Here is a 25,000-nt window from a genome sequence, read left to right as displayed (position 1 = left end):
GTTCATGCGTTCGTGCGGCAGGAGGGGTGTGGGTGTGGGTGACTGGGCGTCAGTGTGTGTGTGTGTGTGTGTGTGTGTGTGTGTGTGTGTGTGAAAGGGGTGTGTGAGCACACTTTGAGAGGCTCCAAAGCAACACCCAAACACAGCATCAACCATAACACAAACGGGAAGCGCCGTTCTCACCTTGCTGACAATACGGGCGGTGTCGTTGTGTCGCTGTGGGGACGAGGACTCCATGTAGACGTAGTGCCCGGCACGAGAGCCGTAGGTGTGGTCGTTGAGGGGGCCCGTGTTGACGCTGCTGGTGCTGCCCACCACGCGCTGCCAGTTGAACTGGTCGTCAGTGGCCTGCGTGAAGCCACACCACGGGTCTGTGGACGTCTCGAAGGTGCACGTCTCCACACTGGCCGCTGTCAGGGAAACGACAGTTCGGTTACTCCAAGAGGCGTCACTGCGATCAGACTTCTTCTTCCTCTGCGTTCACTCGTATGCACACGAGTGGGCTTTTACGTGTATGACCGTTTTTACCCTGCCATGTAGGCAGCCATACTCCGTTTTCGGGGGTGTGCATGCTGGGTATGTTCTTGTTTCCATAACCCACCGAACGCTGACATGGATTACAGGATCTTTAACGTGCGTATTTGATCTTTCGCTTGCGTGTACACACGAAGGGGGTTCAGGCACTAGCAGGTCTGCACATATGTTGACCTGGGAGATCTTAAAAATCTCCACCCTTTACCCACCAGGCGCCGTCACCGTGATTCGAACCCGGGACCTTCAGATTGACAGTCCAACGCTTTAACCACTCGGCTATTACGCCTGTCACTGCGATCAGACGAATCTACATAGGCCACACGGCATCTGCATGAGCAGTAGTGTGACCCAATTCAGTGAGCAGACCTTGAGGGAAAATGGAGTGAAAGGAAGTAAAATATTATAGATAAATAAATAAACAAACAGGCAAGTAATTATATTAACGAACCGATGAAATAGCGCACGTAAAAGAACCCACGGCAACAAAAGTGTTGTCCCTGGCAAAATTCTGTAGAAAAATCCACTTCGATAGGAAAAATTTTAAAAAACTGCACGCAGGAAAAAATATTTTAAAAATGGGTGGCGCTGTAGTGTAGCGATGCGCTCTACCTGGGGAGAGCAGCCCGATTTTAACACATGAAAATGTGTTAAAAAGAAATACAAATACAAATAACAAATACAAATAGTTCATAAAAACAAAAATATCCACCCCAAGAATTAAAAAGTGGTAGGAAAAGACCTGTCTAACACTACGCTGACACCATCACAACTACAACACGTTATGGACAGTGATAAGGGACCTGTCTAACCCTACACTGACACCACCACAACGACAACACGTTATGGACAGTGAGAAGGGACCTGTCTAACCCTACACTGACACCACCACAACTACAACACGTTATGGACAGTGATAAGGGACCTGTCTAACCCTACACTGACACCACCACAACGACAACACGTTATGGACAGTGAGAAGGGACCTGTCTAACCCTACACTGACACTACAACGACAACACGTTATGGACAGTGAGAAGGGACCTGTCTAACCCTACATTGACACCACCACAACGACAACACGTTATGGACAGTGAGAAGGGACCTGTCTAACCCTACACTGACACCACCACAACGACAACACGTTATGGACAGTGAGAAGGCCTGTTTTTATGTGGGGTTAATGCAATTCGAACTCATATTTTGAATGTAAGTTCTGCGCTCAATCAACTGAGCCAACAAATCACATTTATCACATCATTTGTCTACACGTGGATGGCTGTACAATGTCAACATTGCTTAACAAAAACGAGTTCTATTCATTTTGTGATATCAACACAGCTTGATGACAAGTGATATTGGGCATTATCATCAAAATAACCGGAGAAAAATGTTATTCTCTTCTCAGCAGTGTACCTGATGAATGGCTTGAAGAGCGATGTGGTCCTTGTGAGTAAGGCAGCTGAATGAACGTGTGACAATTACTGGCACAAAAAACAGCTGCGATTTTGTAAGGGGAAAATAAAAATGTCTAAAATGAAGACGAGAATTCTGTGAAGCCAAAGACACTGACATGTAGGCTGCAGTTTGTTGCAGGCACCAAGGGGAAGAGTGACGTCATCAAGGCCGATGTCTCCCGCATAGCTCACCCCCCGCACGCCCTCAAAGATGATCTGTCACACACACACAGACATATATATATACACATATATATATGCATATATATAATGTAACACACACACACACACACACACACACACACACACACACACACACATATATATATATATATATATATATATATATATAAAGCACAACTACTGACAACACCACATGGAAAATTAAAGAAAAGAATCTGAACTAACAATGTCACCCCCCTCCCCCACCCTCTGCACTGTGCCCTAAGGATCTGAACTAACAATGTCACCCCCCTCCCCCACCCTCTGCACTGTGCCCTAAGGATCTGAACTAACAATGTCACCCCCCTCTCCCCCACCCTCTGCACTGTGCCCTAAGGATCTGAACAAACAATGTCACCCCCCTCACCCACCCTCTGCACTGTGCCCTATCTGACAACATGGTGACAACATCACAGCCACACCTGGTAGGGGCTGTTTCAGAGAAAACAAGGTGAACTGTATCCTGTAACACACCTGGTAAGGACTGTTTCAGAGAAAACAAGGTGAACTGTATCCTGTAACACACCTGGTAAGGACTGTTTCAGAGAAAACAAGGTGAACTGTATCCTGTAACACACCTGGTAAGGACCGCTGGGAGAGACGTTGACAGTGGCCCTCCTCCACTGGTTGCCATGAGTGCCCTGCCGGCTCCAGATGAGGTTGCCCTGTCCGCTCTGTCCCGAGGTCCTCATGTACACGTTCAGCAGGTACACGTGCATCCCGAACATGTGGTAGTAGAACGACAGGCAGCGCGCTGACCCGTCCGAGATCTGAGGGCTGACCAGCCTGGCCGTGTCGTTGGGGTTCCGGGGGTAGGACGTCTCGATGAACAGGTACCAGCCCTGGGCTGTGGACACACAGCACGTCCCATTCTCCTCACTGAACTCAGCACTCACAGCGACAACATGGTGAACAATGAACTTCACACACTGGCAGTGTTCAAAGTCTACTGCCCGCTGCCACACAGAGAAATGAGGACTGTATTTGAAAGATACTTGTATCAGTCGTTCCATTCAACTGAACAACGTCGTCAGTGGACTCTCTCGGATTTGGGTCTGATTCACAATCCTGTTTTGGGTTTATTTTCAGACTCTAATTCATGGGACTAAATATTGCCTTAAATTCACGTACAATTGTTTTATCATATGGATACTTATATAAGGCCTATACACGGTCGGAGACCAAGCTCTAAGCGCAGTCATATTAAAGTTAAGCATGTTTAAAAAAAAAAAAAAATTACTGTGAGTCAATGACAACTAAAGTGTGTCATCCAGTGTCGCCGGGAAGTAGATGTACAACTCTTTACGTTCACTGTCAGATGTTTGTCTTGCAAAATTAATAACTCCCCTTTCAAGAAGTCAATTACGTCATTCTCTTTAACTGTGCTCCTATTTATTGCAGGTGTTCACCCTTTATCTCACTCTCCATCCATCCCATTTCCACCACTTCATTACAACGCTTTCCCCACATCCTCTGTCTTTTTGTTTGCATTGTATTGTATTGTATTGTATTGTATTGTATTCTATTCTATTGTATTCTATTCTATTGTATTTCGTTTTATTTTTCAAACTACCCCAGCATCGCTCTTTCAAACATCAAACCAGGATCCTGAAGTTGACAGAACGTAACCTCAGCTGCCACTATGGCCACGCTGTGTTCAAACCTCTCCTGTCCCTGTGCACAGACCTGCACCACTGTGGCCACGCTGTGTTCAAACCTCTCCTGTCCCTGTCCACACAGACCTGTACCACTGTGGCCACGCTGTGTTCAAACCTCTCCTGTCCCTGTCCACAGACCTGTACCACTGTGGCCACGCTGTGTTCAAACCTCTCCTGTCCCTGTGCACAGACCTGTACCACTGTGGCCACGCTGTGTTCAAACCTCTCCTGTCCCCTGTGCACAGACCTGTACCACTGTGGCCACGCTGTGTTCAAACCTCTCCTGTCCCTGTGCACAGACCTGCACCACTGTGGCCACGCTGTGTTCAAACCTCTCCTGTCCCTGTCCACAGACCTGTACCACGATGGCCACGCTGTGTTCAAACCTCTCCTGTCCCTGTGCACAGACCTGTACCACTATGGCCACGCTGTGTTCAAACCTCTCCTGTCCCTGTGCACAGACCTGCACCACTGTGGCCACGCTGTGTTCAAACCTCTCCTCTCCCTGTGCACAGACCTGCACCACTGTGGCCACGCTGTGTTCAAACCTCTCCTGTCCCTGTGCACAGACAGACCTGTACCACTATGGCCACGCTGTGTTCAAACCCTTCCTCCCCCTGTGCACAGACCTGTTCCCAGGGTGTGGTCGTTGGTAGGCCCAGTGGACGTGGTGCCCGTGGGTCCCTGGGTTCGGGTCCAGTTGAAGTTGTCGTCCTGTGCCTGCTGCCAGTGACACAGCCCATGCTCAAAGTTGCAGTCGTACTGTCTTTTGTGTTCAAACTTCTGTTCTGTGTGATAAAGAAATATCATGTCTTTTCAGGACGCAAGACTGTCCTCGTTCTGTGTTCAAGAATATACATGTCCTTGTGCCAGACAGCGTCTTGTGACTAAGTGCCATGTCTTTGTTCGAAACCTCTTTCTTCTTGTGATAAAGAATTACACTATGTGGGCACACGCTTGTCTGTTTAAAAATAACTTCTTTTTCGCACTGTCACCTGTGATCAAGACATGTACACTTTTTGGGATTGCCTGTTGTAACTTAGTTGTGACAGACGCTGCACATGATACGATGAGACAATAACTATACCTGTCCCAGCAGATGCGATACAGACCCGACACTAGTGGTAACAGTAGTAGTTCAAAGAACAATATCAGACAGACAACACAAATTGACAACAGACATGATACAACATGTGGGAAGGGTGTTGAAGACCTGTACCTGCTGTAGAGCTGTGGGCCACGGCTGTGCCTTTACCCTCTCTGGTTCCTGGTGGCCTAGAACTGTCACACACTGATGCACACACCATGTTCAAAAACCCACACACCAATGTTAAAGACGTAAAACTGAAGACACCCCAACACACTCTCCTGTCCTCCTCATCACAGACGCTTTCCTCTGTGCGCACGCTGGATGTTTGCACACACCACACACGCCACACTACACCCACTTCCTCACACACACACCTTACACATTCCACAGTTCAAATCACACACTACCACCCACCCTCACCAACACACCCTCCCCCCGCCCTACAACTACCACAACACCTCAAACCTACCCCCTCACAGACCTTTACCACACGAGCACCCGTCAAACCCCCCCCACAAACCTACCCCACGTCCCCCATGTGAAAAAACCCTACTGTACCACTGTGAAGCCATGTCATCTGGCACGCCATGTTTCCACCAGTCTCCTGATCCAGCTGTGCCAGACTGACCACGTGGCACGCGGTCAACCGCTCCTGGTCCCTGTTGCCGACAGTACGGGGGCTGGGGAGAAAAACAGCCACAATGTCACGTCTCTTATCATCACGGCTATCCATCCCACACCTGCCTTACCTACACCGGGGGTCTTTTGTGACGGCGAGACACGTCTTGTTTTCTGTGGTGATAAAGAAATATACATGTCTTTTTTGTGACGGCGAGACATGTCTTGTTTTCTGTGGTGATAAAGAAATATACATGTCTTTTTTGTGACGGCAAGACATGTCTTGTTTTCTGTGGTGATAAAGAAATATACATGTCTTTTTTGTGACGGCAAGACATGTCTTGTTTTCTGTGGTGATAAAGAAATATACATGTCTTTTTTGTGACGGCGAGACATGTCTTGTTTTCTGTGGTGATAAAGAAATATACATGTCTTTTTTGTGACAGCGAGACACGTCTTGTTTTCTGTGGTGATAAAGAAATATACATGTCTTTTTTGTGACGGCGAGACATGTCTTGTTTTCTGTGGTGATAAAGAAATATACATGTCTTTTTTGTAACAGCGAGACATGTCTTATTTTCTATGGTGATAAAGAAATATACATGTCTTTTTTTGGAGGATATTTGTTCCTGTAATGTAGACAGTAGTAGACAGATAGACAGACAGACTGACAGAGATAGATAGATAGAGACAGACAGATAGAGAGACAGATACAGACAGACAGACAGATAGATAGGTAGACAGATAGATAGGTAGACAGACAGAGAGAGACAAATATAGACAGACAGACAGACAGACAGAGAGAGACAAATATAGACAGACAGACAGACAGATAGATACAGATAGGTAGACATAGTGGAGGGGGTAAGGGGTGTGGGGGTGAAGACACGTGGTACCTGCAGTGATGGAGGGGGTGGTGGTGGGGGCGGTGGTTGTGCCTGGCGTCGTCTGGTTCATGGGGTTGGCCTGGGAGGGAGTCACTGTCACACACACACACACACACACACACACACACACACACACACACACACAGAAAGTTAAAAGACGTGAAAATCTGAAGACAACACATACACATTCTCTCTCTGTCTCTCTCTTTCATCCTCACTGTCTCTCTCCTTTCTCACGTGCGCACAGGTAGGGATGTTAGCACACACACACACACACACACACACACACACACACTCACACACACACACACTATAAAATCAATCAATCAATCAATACACACACTACCACCCACCCATCAACCAACACACCACCATCACCCCCCCACATACACACACACAACCACCATCAACACTACCCACCACAAGCACACCTATCCCTACCACACCGAACCCCCCCACACACACACCCCACCCCACCCCCCACTCCCCCCAAAATGGGGAAAAAAAAGCCACTGACGTGTACAAGCACTAGCGGTGAAGGCCAGGTCATCAATGGCGATGTCGCCCAGGTAGTTACTGCCCACAGTGCCCGTGATCAGCAGCTGGTACTCGGACTGACCAGCGGTCAGCGGCACGCGGCCGAACCGCCACTGGTCCTGCTGGTTGCCGGACAGTGACCACACCACGCTGGTGGCGTTGGACGGCACGTGCAGCACGGACACGGACAACGTGCCGATGCCGGCGCCCAGCATGTGGTACCAGAAGGTCATACAGCCCGCCTTGCTGCCCGGGAACGTCTGGCTCCGGAGGACGGCCTTGTAACCAGGCTGCTGGGGCCTGCTGGCCTCGATGAACAGGTAGTGACCTGGCCACATGGCAGGTGGGTGTTTAGGTGGGGTTTTTTTTCACTCTGCTTGTTCAATGAAAAGTACACCTACTGAGCTGGTTCCTTAGTTCACTGAAAAATTCTAGCTGAGATAGTGACCTGGCCACATGGCACGTGGGTGTCTTGCTTTTTTTTTTTTATCCACTTTGCTTGTTCAATGAAAAGTACTAAGCTCATTCCCTAGTTCAATAAAAAAAATTAAAGGTAGCTGGTCTCGATGAACAGCAGCAGGTGTGTGTATCACTTAACCTGTTGAGGAGGAGGAGGTGGTGAAGGAGATGGAGGAGGAGAAGAAGGAGAGGAGGAGAAGAAGGAGGAGAAGGAGAAGAAGGAGGGGAGAAGGAGGAGGGGGAAGAGGAGGAGGAGGAGAAGGAGAGGGAAGAGGGGGAGGAGGGGGAGGAGGAGAAGGAGAGGGAAGAGGAGGAGGAGGAGAAGGAGAGGGAAGAGGAGGGGGAGAGGGAAGAGGAGGAGGAGGAGGGGGAGGAGAAGGAGAGGGAAGAGGAGGAGGAGGAGGAGAAGGAGAGGGAAGAGGAGGGGGAGAGGGAAGAGGAGGAGGAGGAGGGGGAGGAGAAGGAGAAGGAGTAGAAGGATTTGGAGAGCAAGAAGCAGAAGGAGGAGGAGGAGGAAGAGGGGGGAAGGAGGAGGAGGAGAAGGAAGGTGGAGAAGGAGAAAGAGAATCATCATCATCGCCATGGGATTGGTGAATCTACACTACAACTACTACTATAAGTGTGAATTCATCCAGTACACGTTCTCTAAATAGAGCTGTAGAGGCTTTACAAAACGAGTGAAAAGAATCAACACACTCTCTCTCTGTCCCTACCTGCAGGGTTTTGCAGGGTGTGGTCATCAGACGGTCCAGTGAACTGACTACTAGTCTTTCCCTGCCCCAGCAGCCAGTCAAACTGGTCCCCGCTCTGCACGTTGACCCAGGTGCACAGGCCGCTCTCAAAGTCACAGCCACCTGCAGGGCCACACGGGCCACACACAGGTACACACGTCAAGCTTGTTACAGACACTCGGGGCTCTGTTGGTTGGGGCTTTTGTCTGTGTGTGTGTTCCGGCAAGCCGCATACGTTTTTCTATTGTTTGATGTTGTTGGTGGTGGTGGTGGGGTTGTTTGGTTGTCTTTTCTCAATGTAAATCGCCAACTATCAATATACACACACAATAGAAATAGGCAACATGATGCCCGCAGTTTAAGGATTAGAAAACATTCCAGCAATGTGCCTTTCATCCAGTATACCCCAGCACACACTTCCAAACCCCAACCCACCCCCCCCCCCCCCCCCCGACAGCAGCACTCAGCAATGTGCCTTTCATCCAGTATACCCCAGCACACACTTCCAAACCCCAACCCACCCCGCCCCCCCCTCCCCCGACAGCAGCACTCAGCAATGTGCCTTTCATCCAGTATACCCCAGCACACACTTCCAAACCCCAACCCCCCCCAACCCACCACGCCCCCCCCTCCCCCCCCCTCCCCCGACAGCAGCACTCAGCAATGTGTCTTTCATCCAGTATACCCCAGCACACACTTCCAAACCCCAACCCACCCACCCCCCACCCCCCCGACAGCAGCACTCAGCAATGTGTCTTTCATCCAGTATACCCCAGCACACACTTCCAAACCCCAACCCCCCCCAACCCACCACGCCCCCCCCCCCCACCCCCCCGACAGCAGCACTCAGCAATGTGTCTTTCATCCAGTATACCCCAGCACACACTTCCAAACCCCAACCCCCCCCAACCCACCACGCCCCCCCCCCACCCCCCCGACAGCAGCACTCAGCAATGTGTCTTTCATCCAGTATACCCCAGCACACACTTCCAAACCCCAACCCCCCCCAACCCACCACGCCCCCCCCCCACCCCCACCCCCCCGACAGCAGCACTCAGCAATGTGTCTTTCATCCAGTATACCCCAGCACACACTTCCAAACCCCAACCCACCCCAACCCACCACGCCCCCCCCTCCCCCGACAGCAGCACTCAGCAATGTGCCTTTCATCCAGTATACCCCAGCACACACTTCCAAACCCCAACCCACCACGCCCCCCCCTCCCCCGACAGCAGCACTCAGCAATGTGTCTTTCATCCAGTATACCCCAGCACACACTTCCAAACCCCCCCCCCCCCCCCCCGACAGCAGCACTCAGCAATGTGCCTTTCATCCAGTATACCCCAGCACACACTTCCAAACCCCAACCCACCCCCCCGACAGCAGCACTCAGCAATGTGCCTTTCATCCAGTATACCCCAGCACACACTTCCAAACCCCCCCCCCACCCCCTCACAACAGCAGCACTCAGCAATGTGCCTTTCATCCAGTATACCCCAGCACACACTTCCAAACCCCCCCCCCCCCACCCCCTCACAACAGCAGCACTCAGCAATGTGCCTTTCATCCAGTATACCCCAGCACACACTTCCAAACCCCCCCACCCCACCCCCTCACAACAGCAGCACTCAGCAATGTGCCTTTCATCCAGTATACCCCAGCACACACTTCCAAACCCCAACCCACCACGCCCCCCCCCCTCCCCCAACAGCAGCACTCAGCAATGTGCCTTTCATCCAGTATACCCCAGCACACACTTCCAAACCCCCCCCCCCCACCCCCTCACAACAGCAGCACTCAGCAATGTGCCTTTCATCCAGTATACCCCAGCACACACTTCCAAACCCCCCCACCCCCCCACCCCCTCACAACAGCAGCACTCAGCAATGTGCCTTTCATCCAGTATACCCCAGCACACACTTCCAAACCCCAACCCACCCCGCCCCCCCCCCCCCCCCCCCCCCGACAGCAGCACTCAGCAATGTGCCTTTCATCCAGTATACCCCAGCACACACTTCCAAACCCCAACCCACCCCGCCCCCCCCCCCCCCCCCCGACAGCAGCACTCAGCAATGTGCCTTTCATCCAGTATACCCCAGCACACACTTCCAAACCCCAACCCACCACGCCCCACCGACAGCAGCACCAACAGTGTGACTGACATACCGTCTCCCTGGCAACCGCCGGGTTTGAAGCTGACGTCATCAATGGCGATGTCCCCGCGGTATGACCCCACAATGCCATCAAAGTACACCGTGTAGTTACTGCTGCTCTGAATCACCGCTTCCCCTAGCAACCACCGGTTACCCTGGCAACACACAACGCTCACGTTTGTGAGGCTTGTGTGTGTGTGTGTGTGTGTGTGTGTGTGTGTGTGTGTGTCCGTCTCTGTGTTTGTCTATCTGACTGTCTGCATCATCTGACGTGACGCGGTGGCCTTGTGGTCAAGTGTGCGCCTGACTAGAAGCAAGCGTCTACAGGCTCCAGTCCCATATATATTTTTTAAACTCATCCCCTTTATCCTCTCAACTCTAAGTTGAGTGGTGGTCTGTGTGCTAGTCTTTCAGATAAGACAACATCCCGAGGCCCCCTGTGCAACAAGCACTTATCAAATATGAAAGAACCTGTGGTAGAACAAGGATTGTTCATGGCAAAAACATATTCTGTACAAAAGTCCACTTTGATAGAAAAACAAATACGCTTGCAGACAGACAACAAGAAAAAAGATGTTAAAAGATATGTGAGAGGCGCTGCACTGTGGCAACACGCTGTACCAGACAGCTGTCCAACAGGACACATCACATCACACCACATCACATCACTGCACGACTCCCTAGTGCATTCCACAACACAAGGCAATGTAACACCATCACACAACGCAATGCAACACAACACACCAAATCAAACAACGCAAGACAACACATCACCACAACACATCACCACAACACAACACACCACAATGCAACACACCACAAAACAACAACAACACCCAACACCACATAACACAACAACAAACAGAAGAACCCCACCCCCACCCAATCACACCCACCCCCCACACCCCACTCTTCAACCCCCACAGACCTGGTTTCCAGACTTGGAGAAGAGCAGTTTATCGGTGCCTGTGGGGCCGGCCCCAGCCTGGTACACCTTGAGGGAGCCGATGGTGTTGCCGTACATGTGGTAGTAGAACGAGAGGCACGTGCCGGGGGTCTGGGGGAACGAGGGGGTCACCAGGCGGGCACGGTCACCTCGCCTCCTGGGCTGGCTCGACTCGATGTACATGTAGTGACCTGTCGGGGGTTATAGGGTCAAGGTTACAGGTTATAGGGTCAAGGTTCCAAGGCTGGCTGGACTCGATGTACATGTAGTGTCCTGTGGAGAGGTTATAGGGTCAAGGTTACAGGTTATAGGGTAAAGGTTACAAGGCTGGCTGGACTCGATGTACATGTAGTGACCTGTGGGAGGTTATAGGGTCAAGGTTCCAAGGCTGGCTGGACTCGATGTACATGTAGTGACCTGTGGGAGGTTATAGGGTCAAGGTTCCAAGGCTGGCTGGACTCGATGTACATGCAGTGACCTTTGTGTGTGGGGGGGGGGGGGCGAGGGGGGGTTATAGGGTAAAGGTTGTATGTTGCTTTGTTTGTGGTCATAAGGGTGGTTAGTTCGTGTTCACTGTGTCCAGAGCTCGATGCTAACACACACACACACACTCTCTCTCTCTCTCTCTCTGTGTGACCAGTGGCGGTGCCATTAGTGTGGTCAGCGGAAGGTCCAGTGAAGGAACACCCCCCACACACCCCCCCACACACACACACACAAATCTACCCCCATCCCCCCCCACACACACACACTGACCAGTGGCGGTGCCCTCCGTGTGGTCAGTGGAAGGTCCAGTGAAGGAACTGGTGGTGGCTCCGGCCTTCCAGGTCCAGTCAAACTGGTCGTGTTTGTCGTTGGTGAACCCACAGATGTGGCTGTCCTCAAAGTCACAGTTCTGCACTGTAACAGCAATGTAACAGCAGTGTAACAGCAGTGTAACAGTAGTGAAGCAATGTCGTGTCGTCTGGTCCGATTCCAGTCAAACTGGTCGTGTTTGTGGTTGGTGAACGCACAGATTATGGCGTCCCTCAAATTACAGTTCTCAACTCCAACATGCAACAGAAGTGTGTCGTGTTGTGGCGAGGTGAGGTGTTGTGATGCGTTGCATTGCACTGTACCACACTGTGTTGTATTGTAATTTATATTGTATTGTATTGTACTGCGTTGTATTACATTGTATTGTACTGCATTGTGCTGCATTGTATCGTATCATATTCCTCTTTTTATCTTTCTTTACTTTTTTTGTTGTTGTTGTTTTTAGGTATTCCTTTGTGTCACAACAAATTTCTCAGTGTGAAACTCTCTCTCTCAATGTACCCCCCCCCCCCCCCCACAGAGAGAGAGAGAGAGAGGTCACATACATCTTCACAGACGTACAAACAAAGGAGAGTTAAAAGGAATAGCAACAAAAACACAGAGGAAGAAAAGACAGTAGGCAGAGAGGTGACACAGGTGTATACCTGAAGCCTGGCCGCACGGCATGTTGGAATAGCCAATGTCATCCAGCCCTATGTCCCCCAGGTAGCTGGGGCCACGAACACCCTCAAACACGATCTGCAACACACACACACACACACACACACACACACACACACACCACACAGACACACACACACACACACACACACACACACACACACACACACACACACACAGACACACACAGACACACACACACACAGGGACCTGTTCATTAGACTTTCATTCTGCGATGCGTTTCATTATGTTTTGGTAATGAAATGTCATGAGTCTCATCCACACATATACTGCCCACCCTTATAAATTTTTCTCTTTTAATTGTTGAAGCAGTCAAAAAAGTATTTTGAGTCTGAATCTGAATATAACAAACGTACAGAATATAGGACCCTTTGATTGTGAATTGTCCCTCACAGACATTACCCTCACACCTCACAGACATTACCCACCCTCACAGACATTACCCTCACCCCTCACAGACATTACCCTCATCCCTCACAGACATTACCCTCACCCCTCACAGACATTACCCTCACCCCTCACAGACATTACCCTCACACCTCACAGACATTACCCACCCTCATCCCTCACAGACATTACCCTCACCCCTCACAGACATTACCCTCACCCCTCACAGACATTACCCACCCTCATCCCTCACACACATTACCCACCCTCACAGACATTACCCTCACCCCTCACAGACATTACCCTCACACCTCACAGACATTACCCACCCTCACCCCTCACAGACATTACCCACCCTCATCCCTCACACACATTACCCACCCTCACAGACATTACCCTCACCCCTCACAGACATTACCCTCACCCTCACAGACATTACCCACCCTCATCCCTCACAGACATTACCCACCCTCACCCCTCACAGACATTACACTCATCCCTCACAGACATTACCCACCCTCATCCCTCACAGACATTACCCACCCTCACCCCTCACAGACATTACCCTCATCCCTCACAGACATTACCCACCCTCACCCCTCACAGACATTACCCTCATCCCTCACAGACATTACCCACCCTCACCCCTCACAGACATTACCCACCCTCACAGACATTACCCACCCTCACAGACATTACCCTCACCCCTCACAGACATTACCCACCCTCACCCTCACAGACATTACCCACCCTCATCCCTCACAGACATTACCCACCCTCACCCCTCACAGACATTACCCTCATCCCTCACAGACATTACCCTCACCCCTCACAGACATTACCCACCCTCATCCCTCACAGACATTACCCTCACCCCTCACAGACATTACCCACCCTCATCCCTCACAGACATTACCCTCATCCCTCACAGACATTACCCTCATCCCTCACAGACATTACCCACCCTCATCCCTCACAGACATTACCCTCACAGACATTACCCACCCTCATCCCTCACAGACATTACCCACCCTCATCCCTCACAGACATTACCCTCATCCCTCACAGACATTACCCTCATCCCTCACAGACATTACCCACCCTCATCCCTCACAGAGATTAACCTCCCTCACACCTCACAGACATTACCCACCCTCACCCCTCACAGACATTACCCACCCTCATCCCTCACAGACATTACCCACCCTCATCCCTCACAGACATTACCCACCCTCATCCCTCACAGACATTACCCTCATCCCTCACAGACATTACCCTCATCCCTCACAGACATTACCCACCCTCATCCCTCACAGACATTACCCACCCTCATCCCTCACAGACATTACCCTCATCCCTCACAGACATTACCCACCCTCATCCCTCACAGACATTACCCACCCTCATCCCTCACAGACATTACCCTCATCCCTCACAGACATTACCCTCACACCTCACAGACATTACCCACCCTCATCCCTCACAGACATTACCCACCCTCATCCCTCACAGACATTACCCTCATCCCTCACAGACATTACCCTCATCCCTCACAGACATTACCCTCATCCCTCACAGACATTACCCACCCTCATCCCTCACAGACATTACCCTCACCCCTCACAGACATTACCCACCCTCATCCCTCACAGACATTACCCTCATCCCTCACAGACATTACCCTCATCCCTCACAGACATTACCCTCATCCCTCACAGACATTACCCACCCTCACCCCTCACAGACATTACCCACCCTCACCCCTCACAGACATTACCCACCCTCACACCTCACAGACATTACCCACCCTCACACCTGACGGACACTGCCCACCCCTACCCCCACCCCGGAACACCCACCTGGTACTGAGAGGTGGAGGTGACGGTGACCTCAGCCCGCCTCCACTGGTTGCCCTGGGTGCCCTGCTTGGTCCACACCCGGGTCACGTTACCCACGGTGCCCTGGCCAGTGCTGGGGCGGGTGTAGACGTTGAGGCGGTTGATGTGGGGGCCGTACATGTGGTACCAGAAGTGGACACAGGCCCCGCGCGGGGTGGCGGCCAGAAGGGGGGACAGGAGGCGGGCGTTGTCCCCGGGGTGGCGGGGCAGGGAGGTCTCGATGAAGATGTAGTGGCCCTGAGCTGATAGGGAGGAAAAGAGTGTCTTATGTATACATTATTATTGTTGTTATTATCATTATTATCACTATTATCTGTGGCAGAGAGGTCTCGATGAAGATGTAGTGGCCCTCAGCTGATAGGGAGGAAAAGAGTGTCTTATGTATACATTATTATTGTTGTTATTATCATTATTATCACTATTATCTGTGGCAGAGAGGTCTCGATGAAGATGTAGTGGCCCTGAGCTGATAGGGAGGAAAAGAGTGTCTTATGTATACATTATTATTGTTAGGGAGGAAAAGAGTGTCTTATGTATACATTATTATTGTTGTTATTATCATTATTATCAATATTATCTGTGGCAGAGAGGTCTCGATGAAGATGTAGTGGCCCTGGGCTGTCAGGGGGGCAGGGGGGGACGTTCTTATGTTCATATCATTGTCATTATTACCATTATCATTATTGCTGTTATTATTATCAATATCATTATTATCATCTGTGGCTGGTCTCGAAGATGTAGTGGCCGTGGGCTGCTGGGGCGGGGGGCGGGGGGGGGGGGGGGAGAACGTTCTTATGTACACAGTAGTAGTAGCAGCAGCAGCAGTATTTTGTCATTATCATTGTGCACCTGTCTTCAGTCAGAGGCCAGACTCATCAGACTTTCCAGGCATGAGTCATTAGCTGCCTACCACGGTAGAGCCAACTGAAGGCTGTCTTTAGGCCCTCATCAGTCATTATCTTGTAAGGCTTCTGTCACACACACACACGTGTATATTATATATGTAGAAGTTATAGCTCATGAATAGTGACCTAAGGAGTGAAATACAAAATATTCAAACAAATGTTACTTTTATTTGCTCCGGTACAATTTCAGTTCACCAACAATCATTTGACTGCCCAATCCCAATTATCCAGTATAAGAACTAGAGGACATATTGAAGCACAGGATACACCGATATTCAAGGTGTTTTATTTGATTCCAAACTATCTGTAACATCACTTGCTCACTGTAACATCATTCTGTAGATGGGAAGTAATTCTGATTCCTTTACAAGGCCTTTTGGAATGGGGAATGAAAATTACGGTCACTTGCAGATACGAGTGAACATGGGAGTTGGAGCCCGCAAACAGCCCCCCAAATAACAACATATATACATGTATGCATGCGTGCATGCGTGTATGTGTGTGTGTGTGTGTGTGTGTAGCCATATATATATATATATATATATATATATATATATATATATATATATATATATATATATATATATATATATATATATAAAACAAGATAAATAAATGAATAAATAAAAACCAGATCTAATGAGTTCAACATTAGCTTATCAAGCAAACCATACTTTCAGCTTGTTGCTGCTTTGTATGTTTGCAATGCCTTTACTTGTTCTTCAGAATAAAAACAACAATGTTTGAACCCAAAGAGTTACCCAACGGCTAAACGACAGAGACACTAAACCATGGCAGACAGATGGACAGCACTGACCATTGCCCAGTGTGTGGTCAATGGAAGGTCCGGTACCACTGGTGCTGGTGGTCCCTGACTTCAGTGTCCAGTCAAACACGTCCTGTGTGTCCTGGGTCCACTCACACAGGCCCTGCTCGAAGTTACAGTCGTACTTTGAGGCCACTGAAACACACAGAAAACAACCCCGTGCTGACAGTCGTACTTTGAGGCCACTGAAACACACAGAAAACAACCCCCTGCTGACAGAAACACACAGAAAACAACCCCCTGCTGACAGAAACACACAGAAAACAATCCCCTGCTGACAGAAACACACAGAAAACAATCCCCTGCTGACAGAAACACACAGAAAACAATCCCCTGCTGACAGAAACACACAGAAAACAACCCCCTGCTGACAGAAACACACAGAAAACAATCCCCTGCTGACAGAAACACACAGAAAACAATCCCCTGCTGACAGAAACACACAGAAAACAATCCCCTGCTGACAGAAACACACAGAAAACAATCCCCTGCTGACAGAAACACACAGAAAACAATCCCCTGCTGACAGAAACACACAGAAAACAATCCCCTGCTGACAGAAACACACAGAAAACAATCCCCTGCTGACAGAAACACACAGAAAACAATCCCCTGCTGACTGAAACACACAGAAAACAATCCCCTGCTGACAGAAACACACAGAAAACAATCCCCTGCTGACAGAAACACACAGAAAACAATCCCCTGCTGACTGAAACACACAGAAAACAACCCCCTGCTGACAGAAACACACAGAAAACAATCCCCTGCTGACAGAAACACACAGAAAACAATCCCCTGCTGACAGTCATACTTTGAGGAAACCGAAACACACAGAAAACAACCCCCTGCTGACAGAAACACACAGAAAATAACCCTGTGCTCAAACAATTCACAGCTGAAACAGAGTTCAATCCTTTCTCTTTTTTTCACACAAAAAATCAAGGAAATCGGGTAAGTACTTTTAAAGACACAAGCTTTTGAAAGGTTTAGGGGTCAAACTGAGAAGTGACTGCAACTGAAAAAAAACGGGCGCTGAGAGAAACTGCACATTCGCACACCTGGGATGAAAGGGTTAAACCTTGCTGACAGTCACACAGTGAAACCAGTGAAACACACACACCACACAGTCCTACTTTTGACACCACTGCAAGAATGGGGGTTCAGTTAAACCCATGTGCGTGCAGTGCTGTAGGCACCTCCACCAAAGAACGCTCACCTGCAGGTGTGGTGATGGTGACAGGTGTGGGGGTGACCACAGGGGCAGGTGTGTTCACCTGAGAACCCACTGGACTGGCTGCACACACACACACACACACACACACACACACACACACACACACACACACACACACACACACACACCTTATCAATCAGTGCAGGTTGATTACCATACAGACACGACATCCAGGATAGTTCACGGACGAGATAGACAGGTACTTTTCATGATCCATCAAATAAATCAGCACACTGACAAGACATGAGTAATAATTCAAAGCAACATTGTGATAACACAAGAATCACCGATCAAAACAATACGCTGACAACACATGGATCATCATTTAAAATAACATACCAACAACACAAATTAAAACAACATACTAACACCGAAATAATCAATTCAAATAGCATGCCGACAGCACCTTCATCATCAATTAAAACAACATGTCAATGCTTTAACCATCAAAACAACACACTAACAACAGAATCATCGATTAAAACAGTACACCGACTACTCACGAAGCTTCACTTCACACACCAGACCACGAACATCCATAAAGAAGATCCCAGTGAAACAAAAAACACGGAAGGTCATCATCAGTGAAGACATCTGAGAGACTGAAGCACAGCACAATCACCCACACCACCACGTACCAGCGCATCGAGATTCCGTCAGAGTGATGTCATCCACAGCAATGTCCCCCCTGTAGCCCTGGCCCCGGACAGCCTCGAACAGGATCTGCACACACACACACACACACACACACACACACACACACCAGTTTACATATCCTTTTTTCCTCAGAAAAAAGGGCTAAGAAAGCTTCCTATCCAGGAATGTTTTCCATTCCCATCCAGAGGTTTGTCGACTCCATTTCCTCCTGTAACCCCAAGTAATAAAGGCTTCAGTCACAAGCTGAAAACATCAGACACAGCTTTGTCTGGAAACATACACAGAGAAAAATATGTTTAGACAAACCCACTGACACTGAGACAGTCTTTTAACAACCCCTATCAAAACCCAGTCAAAACCAACACAGTGAGGGACAGTCTACAAACGACCCCAGTCAAACTCCACTCACAATGAGGGACAGTCTACAAGTCAAACTCCACTCACAATGAGGGACAGTCTACAAACGACCCCAGTCAAACTCCACTCACAATGAGGGACAGTCTACAAACGACCCCAGTCAAAACCAACACAGTCAGGACAGTCTACAAACGACCCCAGTCAAAACCAACACAGTCAGGACAGTCTACAAACGACCCCAGTCAAACACCACTCACAGTGAGGACAGTCTACAAACGACCCCAGTCAAACTCCACTCACAGTGAGGACAGTCTACTAACGGCCTACAGTCAAAACCAACACAGTCAGGACAGTCTACAAACGACCCCAGTCAAAACCAACACAGTCAGGACAGTCAACAAACGACCCCAGTCAAACTCCACTCACAGTGAGGACAGTCTACTAACGGCCTACAGTCAAAACCAACACAGTCAGGACAGTCTACAAACGACCCCCAGTCAAAACCAACACAGTCAGGACAGTCTACAAACGACCCCAGTCAAACTCCACTCACAGTGAGGACAGTCTACTAACGGCCTACAGTCAAAACCAAGACAGTGAGGGACAATCCACCCACACAAACCACTCACGTAGAAGGGCTGACTGTTATACACGCTGACACGGCCCATGTTCCAGCCGTGGCCCTGGTCGCCCTGAAGGGTCCACAGGTAGGTGGAGTTGGCGGGGGAGAGGGTGGAGGGGTACTCCAGCACGTTCAGGAAGCCCACCTGGGAGCCGTACATGTTGTACCAGAAGGTCAGACACACGGCCGTGGAAGCCTTCATCACAGGGCTCTGCAGCCAGGCACGGTCGTCGGGGCGACGAGGGGAGGAGGACTCGATGAAGGCGTAGTGACCTGCACGTGGTGCACGTGGTGCACGTGGTGATCAAGGTTCAGGCCGTCAGCAACAAGCAACTTTAGTGTGGGTGGGGTGGGGATGTGTGTGTGTGTGTGTTTGTGTGTGTGTTGTGTGTGTGCGTGCGTGCGTGCGTGTGTGTCCTTCGGTTTGTCTGTCTGAGTCTGTCTATGTGGGTGCACTGTTTCTTTCTGTCCCAACAGTCTTTTGTATTTTTCAACGGAAACGTTATTTAGAACATGTTCTTTTCTTCTTTTTTTTCGCCACTTCAGCACAAAACCCCGAGAATTCCACCCCACACACAAAGTGACTCGCTCACCTTGCACAGTACCCAGGGTGTGGTCGACGCTGGGTCCGGTGTTGGCTGTCTGGGTACCCCCGTACCCCACCTGCCAGTCAAAGTTATCCCCCTGACGGGGGTTGGTCCACGTGCCAAAGCCGTGCTCAAAGTCATTGTTGCCTGCAAGGAACACGGTGCGCTTTACGTAGTGTGAGGGCAGCAGTAAAAGTAGTACGAGGAATGGGAAGAAAGAGTTGGAGCAGGAGAAGGAATAGTACGAGTAGGAGAAGGAACAGTACAAGTAGGAGAAGGAACAGTACGAGTAGGAGAAGGAACAGTACGAGAAGAAACAGCAGGAGTAGGAGAAGGAGTAGTAGTAGAAGGAGAAGGAACAGTAGGAGAAGGAATAGTAGGAGTAGGAGAAGTAGTAGGAGTAGAAGGAATAGTACGAGTAGGAGAAGGAGTAGGAGAAGGAATAGTGCGAGCAGGAGAAGGAATAGTAGGAGCAGGAGAAGGAATAGTAGGAGTAGGAGAAGGAATAGTACGATTAGGAGAAGGAATAGTAGGAGAAGGAATAGTACGATTAGGAGAAGGAATAGTAGGAGAAGGAATAGTACGAGCAGGAGAAAGAATAGCAGGAGTAGGAGAAGGAATAGTAGGAGTAGGAGAAGGAATAGTAGGAGCAGGAGAAAGAATAGTACAAGCAGGAGAAAGAATAGTAAGAGCAGGAGAAGGAATAGTAGGAACAGGAGAAGGAATAGCAGGAGCAGGAGAAAGAATAGTACGAGCAGGAGAAAGAATAGTAGGAGCAGGAGAACGAATAGTACGAGCAGGAGAAAGAATAGTAGGAGTAGGAGAAGGAATAGTAGTAGCTGGCCAGTAGCAGTAGGAGGTGGTAGAGGAGCAGAAATAGGAGCTGGGGCAGTAGTAGGAGTAGCAACAACAGCAGTAGTAATAGTAACAGCAGCAGCAGTAGTAGCAGTAGCAGTAATCGTAGTAGTCGCGGCAGTCGTAGCAAAAACAGTAGCAGCAGCAGTAGTGGTAGTAGCAGTCACAGCAGTAGAAAAGGTGTAACAACAAGAAGGACGATAAGAAAAGAACGGAGAAGAAAAAGATGATGACCACCACCACCATGGTTATGATGATAATGATGATGATGATGATTGTGATGATGATGATCAAGATAAATCAATACTCCACTCAATGAAAACAATGCAGGTGATCGACCCTAATTCTGTCAATACTGATAACGTTGGCAGACACCCCACCATAAATGTGAACACAAAAAACTAACTGCTATCCCATACAACAGGAACCCCACACCATCACTGACAATCAAATCCACACAATGGAATGCAAAGAACCACGTCATTTTGCTTACACCTAAAAGCCCCTCCATTTGCAAGCAGAAAGAAAAATATCATGCGAAAACCAGAAATCTAATAACACAATTTTGTCCTAAATTTCCAAAGCAAAAATAAAAAGACAGTGTCCGCGAATATTCTCATTCCTAAATTTTGGAGGTTGCAACCCTCTTCTGGAACTAGTGCCGGACAAAAATCAATGGACTGTGAAAATATACGACTATCTTGTAATGTGTGTATTGATGTGTGTGTTGATGTGTGTGTTGATATGTGTATTGATATGTGTATTGATGCGTGTGTTGATGCGTGTTGATGTGCGTGTTGATGTGCGTGTTGATGTTCGTGTTGATGTGTGTATTGATGTGTGTATTGATTGTGTTGATATGTGTAATGATGTGTGTTGATGTGCGTGTATGTGTGTATTGATGTGTGTATTGATGTGTACTGATGTGTGTATTGTATTGATATGTGTATTGGTATGTGTGTTGATGTGTGTATTGATGTGTGTATTGATATGTGTATTGATTGTGTTGATGTGCGTGTTGATGTGCGTGTTGATGTGTGTGTTGATGTGTATTGATGTGTGTATTGGTATGTGTGTTGATGTGTGTATTGATATGTGTATTGATTGTGTTGATGTGTGTTGATGTGCGTGTTGATGTGCGTGTTGATGTGTGTGTTGATGTGTGTTGATGTGTATGTTGATGTGTGTACTGACGTGTGTTGATGTGTGTATTGACGTGTGTTGATGTGTGTATTGATGTGCATGTTGATGTGTATTGATGTGTATTGATGTGCATGTTGATGTGCTCACCTGGATGCGGACAGCTGCCGTTACGGATGGCCACGTCGTCAATAGCGATGTCGCCCTGGTTGCCGCTGCCCAGCACGCCTTCTATCACGATCTGTCCACACAGTGCCACACCATGTCACAACACTCAGCAACACCCACACATGCACACACACACGTGTGCGCGCACACACACGCACACGCACACACATACACATGCGCACACACACACACACACACACACACACACACACATGCACACACACACACACACACACACACACACACACACACATGCACACACACACACACACATTAACTTATGCCCAAGAAGTATTTTTCTGTGCCCCAAAATATTTATTGAAGAAACTCCAAAGTACAGACTGCAAAGGATATAAACTTGTTCATGGTATACCAGTTCATGCGTCATGTATTTAAACGTACAGTGCGGCTGGGGTACTACCACTTGAAGAACACAGGAACCTTCAGTGCACCAAATTCGTCTCCACAAGTTCTACAGCAGAAAATGATTTGAAACCTGAACTGAATCTTAAGTCCGATACTGACTTTCCAAAAAAAAAAAGCTAAGGCCACAGATTTCTCTGGTTCCCCTGGGTACTTTTATGTCCGCTGCACACGAGACATGGGTTTATCGTCTCATCAAAAAACCTAACACCCAAAGGATCGGCCTACAATACCTACGGAAGGGAGGGGTTGTCAGTGGATTGGAGTTCACTGCCCAGACACCTTTCAAAAGACATGCGAACCTCAATATTTTAACCGTGTTAAACAGTACTTTTTAACCGTGTTAAACGGTATCTTTTAACCGTGTTAATCAGTGGGGTGGGTATCTTTTAACCGTGTCAAACAGTGGGGTGGGTATCTTTTAACCGTGTTAAACAGTGGGGTGGGTATCTTTTAACCGTGTCAAACAGTGGGGTGGGTATCTTTTAACCGTGTTAAACAGTGGGGTGGGTATCTCTTAACCGTGTCAAACAGTGGGATGGGTATCTTTCAACTGTGTTAAACAGTGGGGTGGGTATCTTTTAACCGTGTCAAACAGTGGGGTGGGTATCTTTTAACCGTGTTAAACAGTGGGATGGGTATCTTTTAACCGTGTCAAACAGTGGGGTGGGTATCTTTTAACCGTGTTAAACAGTGGGGTGGGTATCTTTTAACCGTGTTAAACAGTGGGGTGGGTTAAACAGTGAAGTGGGTATCTTTTAACCGTGTCAAACAGTGGGGAGGGGTGGTACCCACCCTGTAAGGTCCCGAGGCCTGGACGGTGGTCTGGGCGGGCACCCACTGCAGGCCCTGGTTGACGTTCTTGGTCCACAGGGGCGTGTCGCTGGCGTTGAGGGCCGTGCCCAGGGTGACGTACACGTTGAGGGACCCCACGTTGTTGCCATGGAGATTGTAGAAGAAGGTGAGACACTGGGGGCCGGGCTCAGTCACCTGGACACTGGTCAGTCTGGCCTTCTGGCCGCTGCTGTGCGGAGAGCCGCTGGCGATGTACAGGTAGTGACCTGTTGACCGGTGACAGAAAAGAAGAGAAGTGTGGGGAATGGTTCACGGTATGATGGGGTTAATGTGGGGACAGATAGACTTTCAGACACTTTAACCCCTTGCCCCCTGAGCCTTGTTAAGAAAAAAAACACCAGTGTGGCGTGAATTTTAAGAGCAGTTCTGTATTGTGTGTGTTCTCCAAACGGTCCACTGGTTTTGCCCCACCAAAGTAAAGCAGAGAAGTCAGAGTGGAGAAAGGTCACCAACATCCTGACATGTGAGTTCTGTTTTTGTGAGATGACAGCCCTTCACTGACCACCATACTCGTCATCAGCGGTCAACAGTTTAACGTGCTTCGGCACAAAGGCATTGGGGGCGGGGGGTGTACAGACAATTACATGTATGAAATATTCTGCATGCAAGTGATGACATTGTGTGAATGTGTGTGTGTGTGTGTGTGTGTGTGTGTGTGTGCGTGTGCATGTATGTATCGCGAACGTGTGCTGTGTGCAGCTTCCTGCTCGTGTGTGTTGATCTCTGAATGTTTTGTCAATGTATACCGTAGGCGCGCGTGTCTTTTTCCATGTACAACCACCACAACTTCAACACCTCCCCCCCCAGGCCCCACCACGACCAACACAACACCGTCACCCCAACAACCTCCTCACCACCCCAACAACCCACCACCACCACCACCACCCACCTAACCACGCCCACCCCACCACCACACCACCACCACCACCACCCACCTAACCACGCCCACCCCACCACCACCCCAACAACCCACCACCACCACCACCACCCACCTAACCACGCCCACCCCACCACCAACCCACCACCACCCCCACCACCACCACCACCACCCACCTAACCACGCCCACCCCGTTACCTGCAGCAGTGTTGAGCGTGTGGTCAGTGCCGGGTCCAGGCCCTGAGGACCCAGTGTGTGACGTCCAGTCCAGGTTGTCCCTCTTGTCCTGGGACCATCCGCACAGCCCTCCCTCAAAGGTGCAGGCCACGCTGCTGGCTGTCAGGGGCACGCACACACACGCACGCGCACGCACGCACGCACACGCACACACACACCACAATACATACAGAGAGACACAGA

At 49.3% G+C, this 25,000-nt stretch overlaps 1 protein-coding gene across 1 annotated transcript in view; it reads right to left on the bottom strand.

The window, feature by feature from the left end:
• The window catches only part of LOC143301555 (MAM and LDL-receptor class A domain-containing protein 2-like), a 247,425-nt gene that overhangs the window by 100,295 nt on the left and 122,130 nt on the right, over positions 1-25,000 (bottom strand). The window contains exons 84-104 of the mRNA XM_076615934.1: positions 24,779-24,916; positions 23,644-23,909; positions 22,408-22,498; positions 20,269-20,409; positions 19,683-19,948; positions 18,678-18,762; positions 18,022-18,099; positions 16,794-16,937; positions 15,033-15,313; positions 12,750-12,843; positions 12,046-12,189; positions 11,272-11,480; positions 10,357-10,498; positions 8,173-8,313; positions 6,981-7,328; positions 6,466-6,556; positions 5,517-5,638; positions 4,498-4,656; positions 2,789-3,057; positions 2,105-2,204; positions 184-410 (exon numbers count right to left, since the gene is read on the bottom strand). Of these exons, the coding sequence (XP_076472049.1) occupies positions 184-410; positions 2,105-2,204; positions 2,789-3,057; positions 4,498-4,656; positions 5,517-5,638; positions 6,466-6,556; positions 6,981-7,328; positions 8,173-8,313; positions 10,357-10,498; positions 11,272-11,480; positions 12,046-12,189; positions 12,750-12,843; positions 15,033-15,313; positions 16,794-16,937; positions 18,022-18,099; positions 18,678-18,762; positions 19,683-19,948; positions 20,269-20,409; positions 22,408-22,498; positions 23,644-23,909; positions 24,779-24,916 (3,536 nt within the window). The remainder of the gene's footprint in view (positions 1-183; positions 411-2,104; positions 2,205-2,788; positions 3,058-4,497; positions 4,657-5,516; positions 5,639-6,465; positions 6,557-6,980; positions 7,329-8,172; positions 8,314-10,356; positions 10,499-11,271; positions 11,481-12,045; positions 12,190-12,749; positions 12,844-15,032; positions 15,314-16,793; positions 16,938-18,021; positions 18,100-18,677; positions 18,763-19,682; positions 19,949-20,268; positions 20,410-22,407; positions 22,499-23,643; positions 23,910-24,778; positions 24,917-25,000) is intronic.

This window comes from Babylonia areolata, chromosome 27, assembly GCF_041734735.1.
Source record: "Babylonia areolata isolate BAREFJ2019XMU chromosome 27, ASM4173473v1, whole genome shotgun sequence".
NCBI classification, from domain to species: Eukaryota; Metazoa; Mollusca; class Gastropoda; order Neogastropoda; family Buccinidae; genus Babylonia; species Babylonia areolata.
The sequence above is the reverse complement of the archived record's forward strand: the minus strand, read 5'-3'. Positions and strand labels throughout refer to the sequence as shown.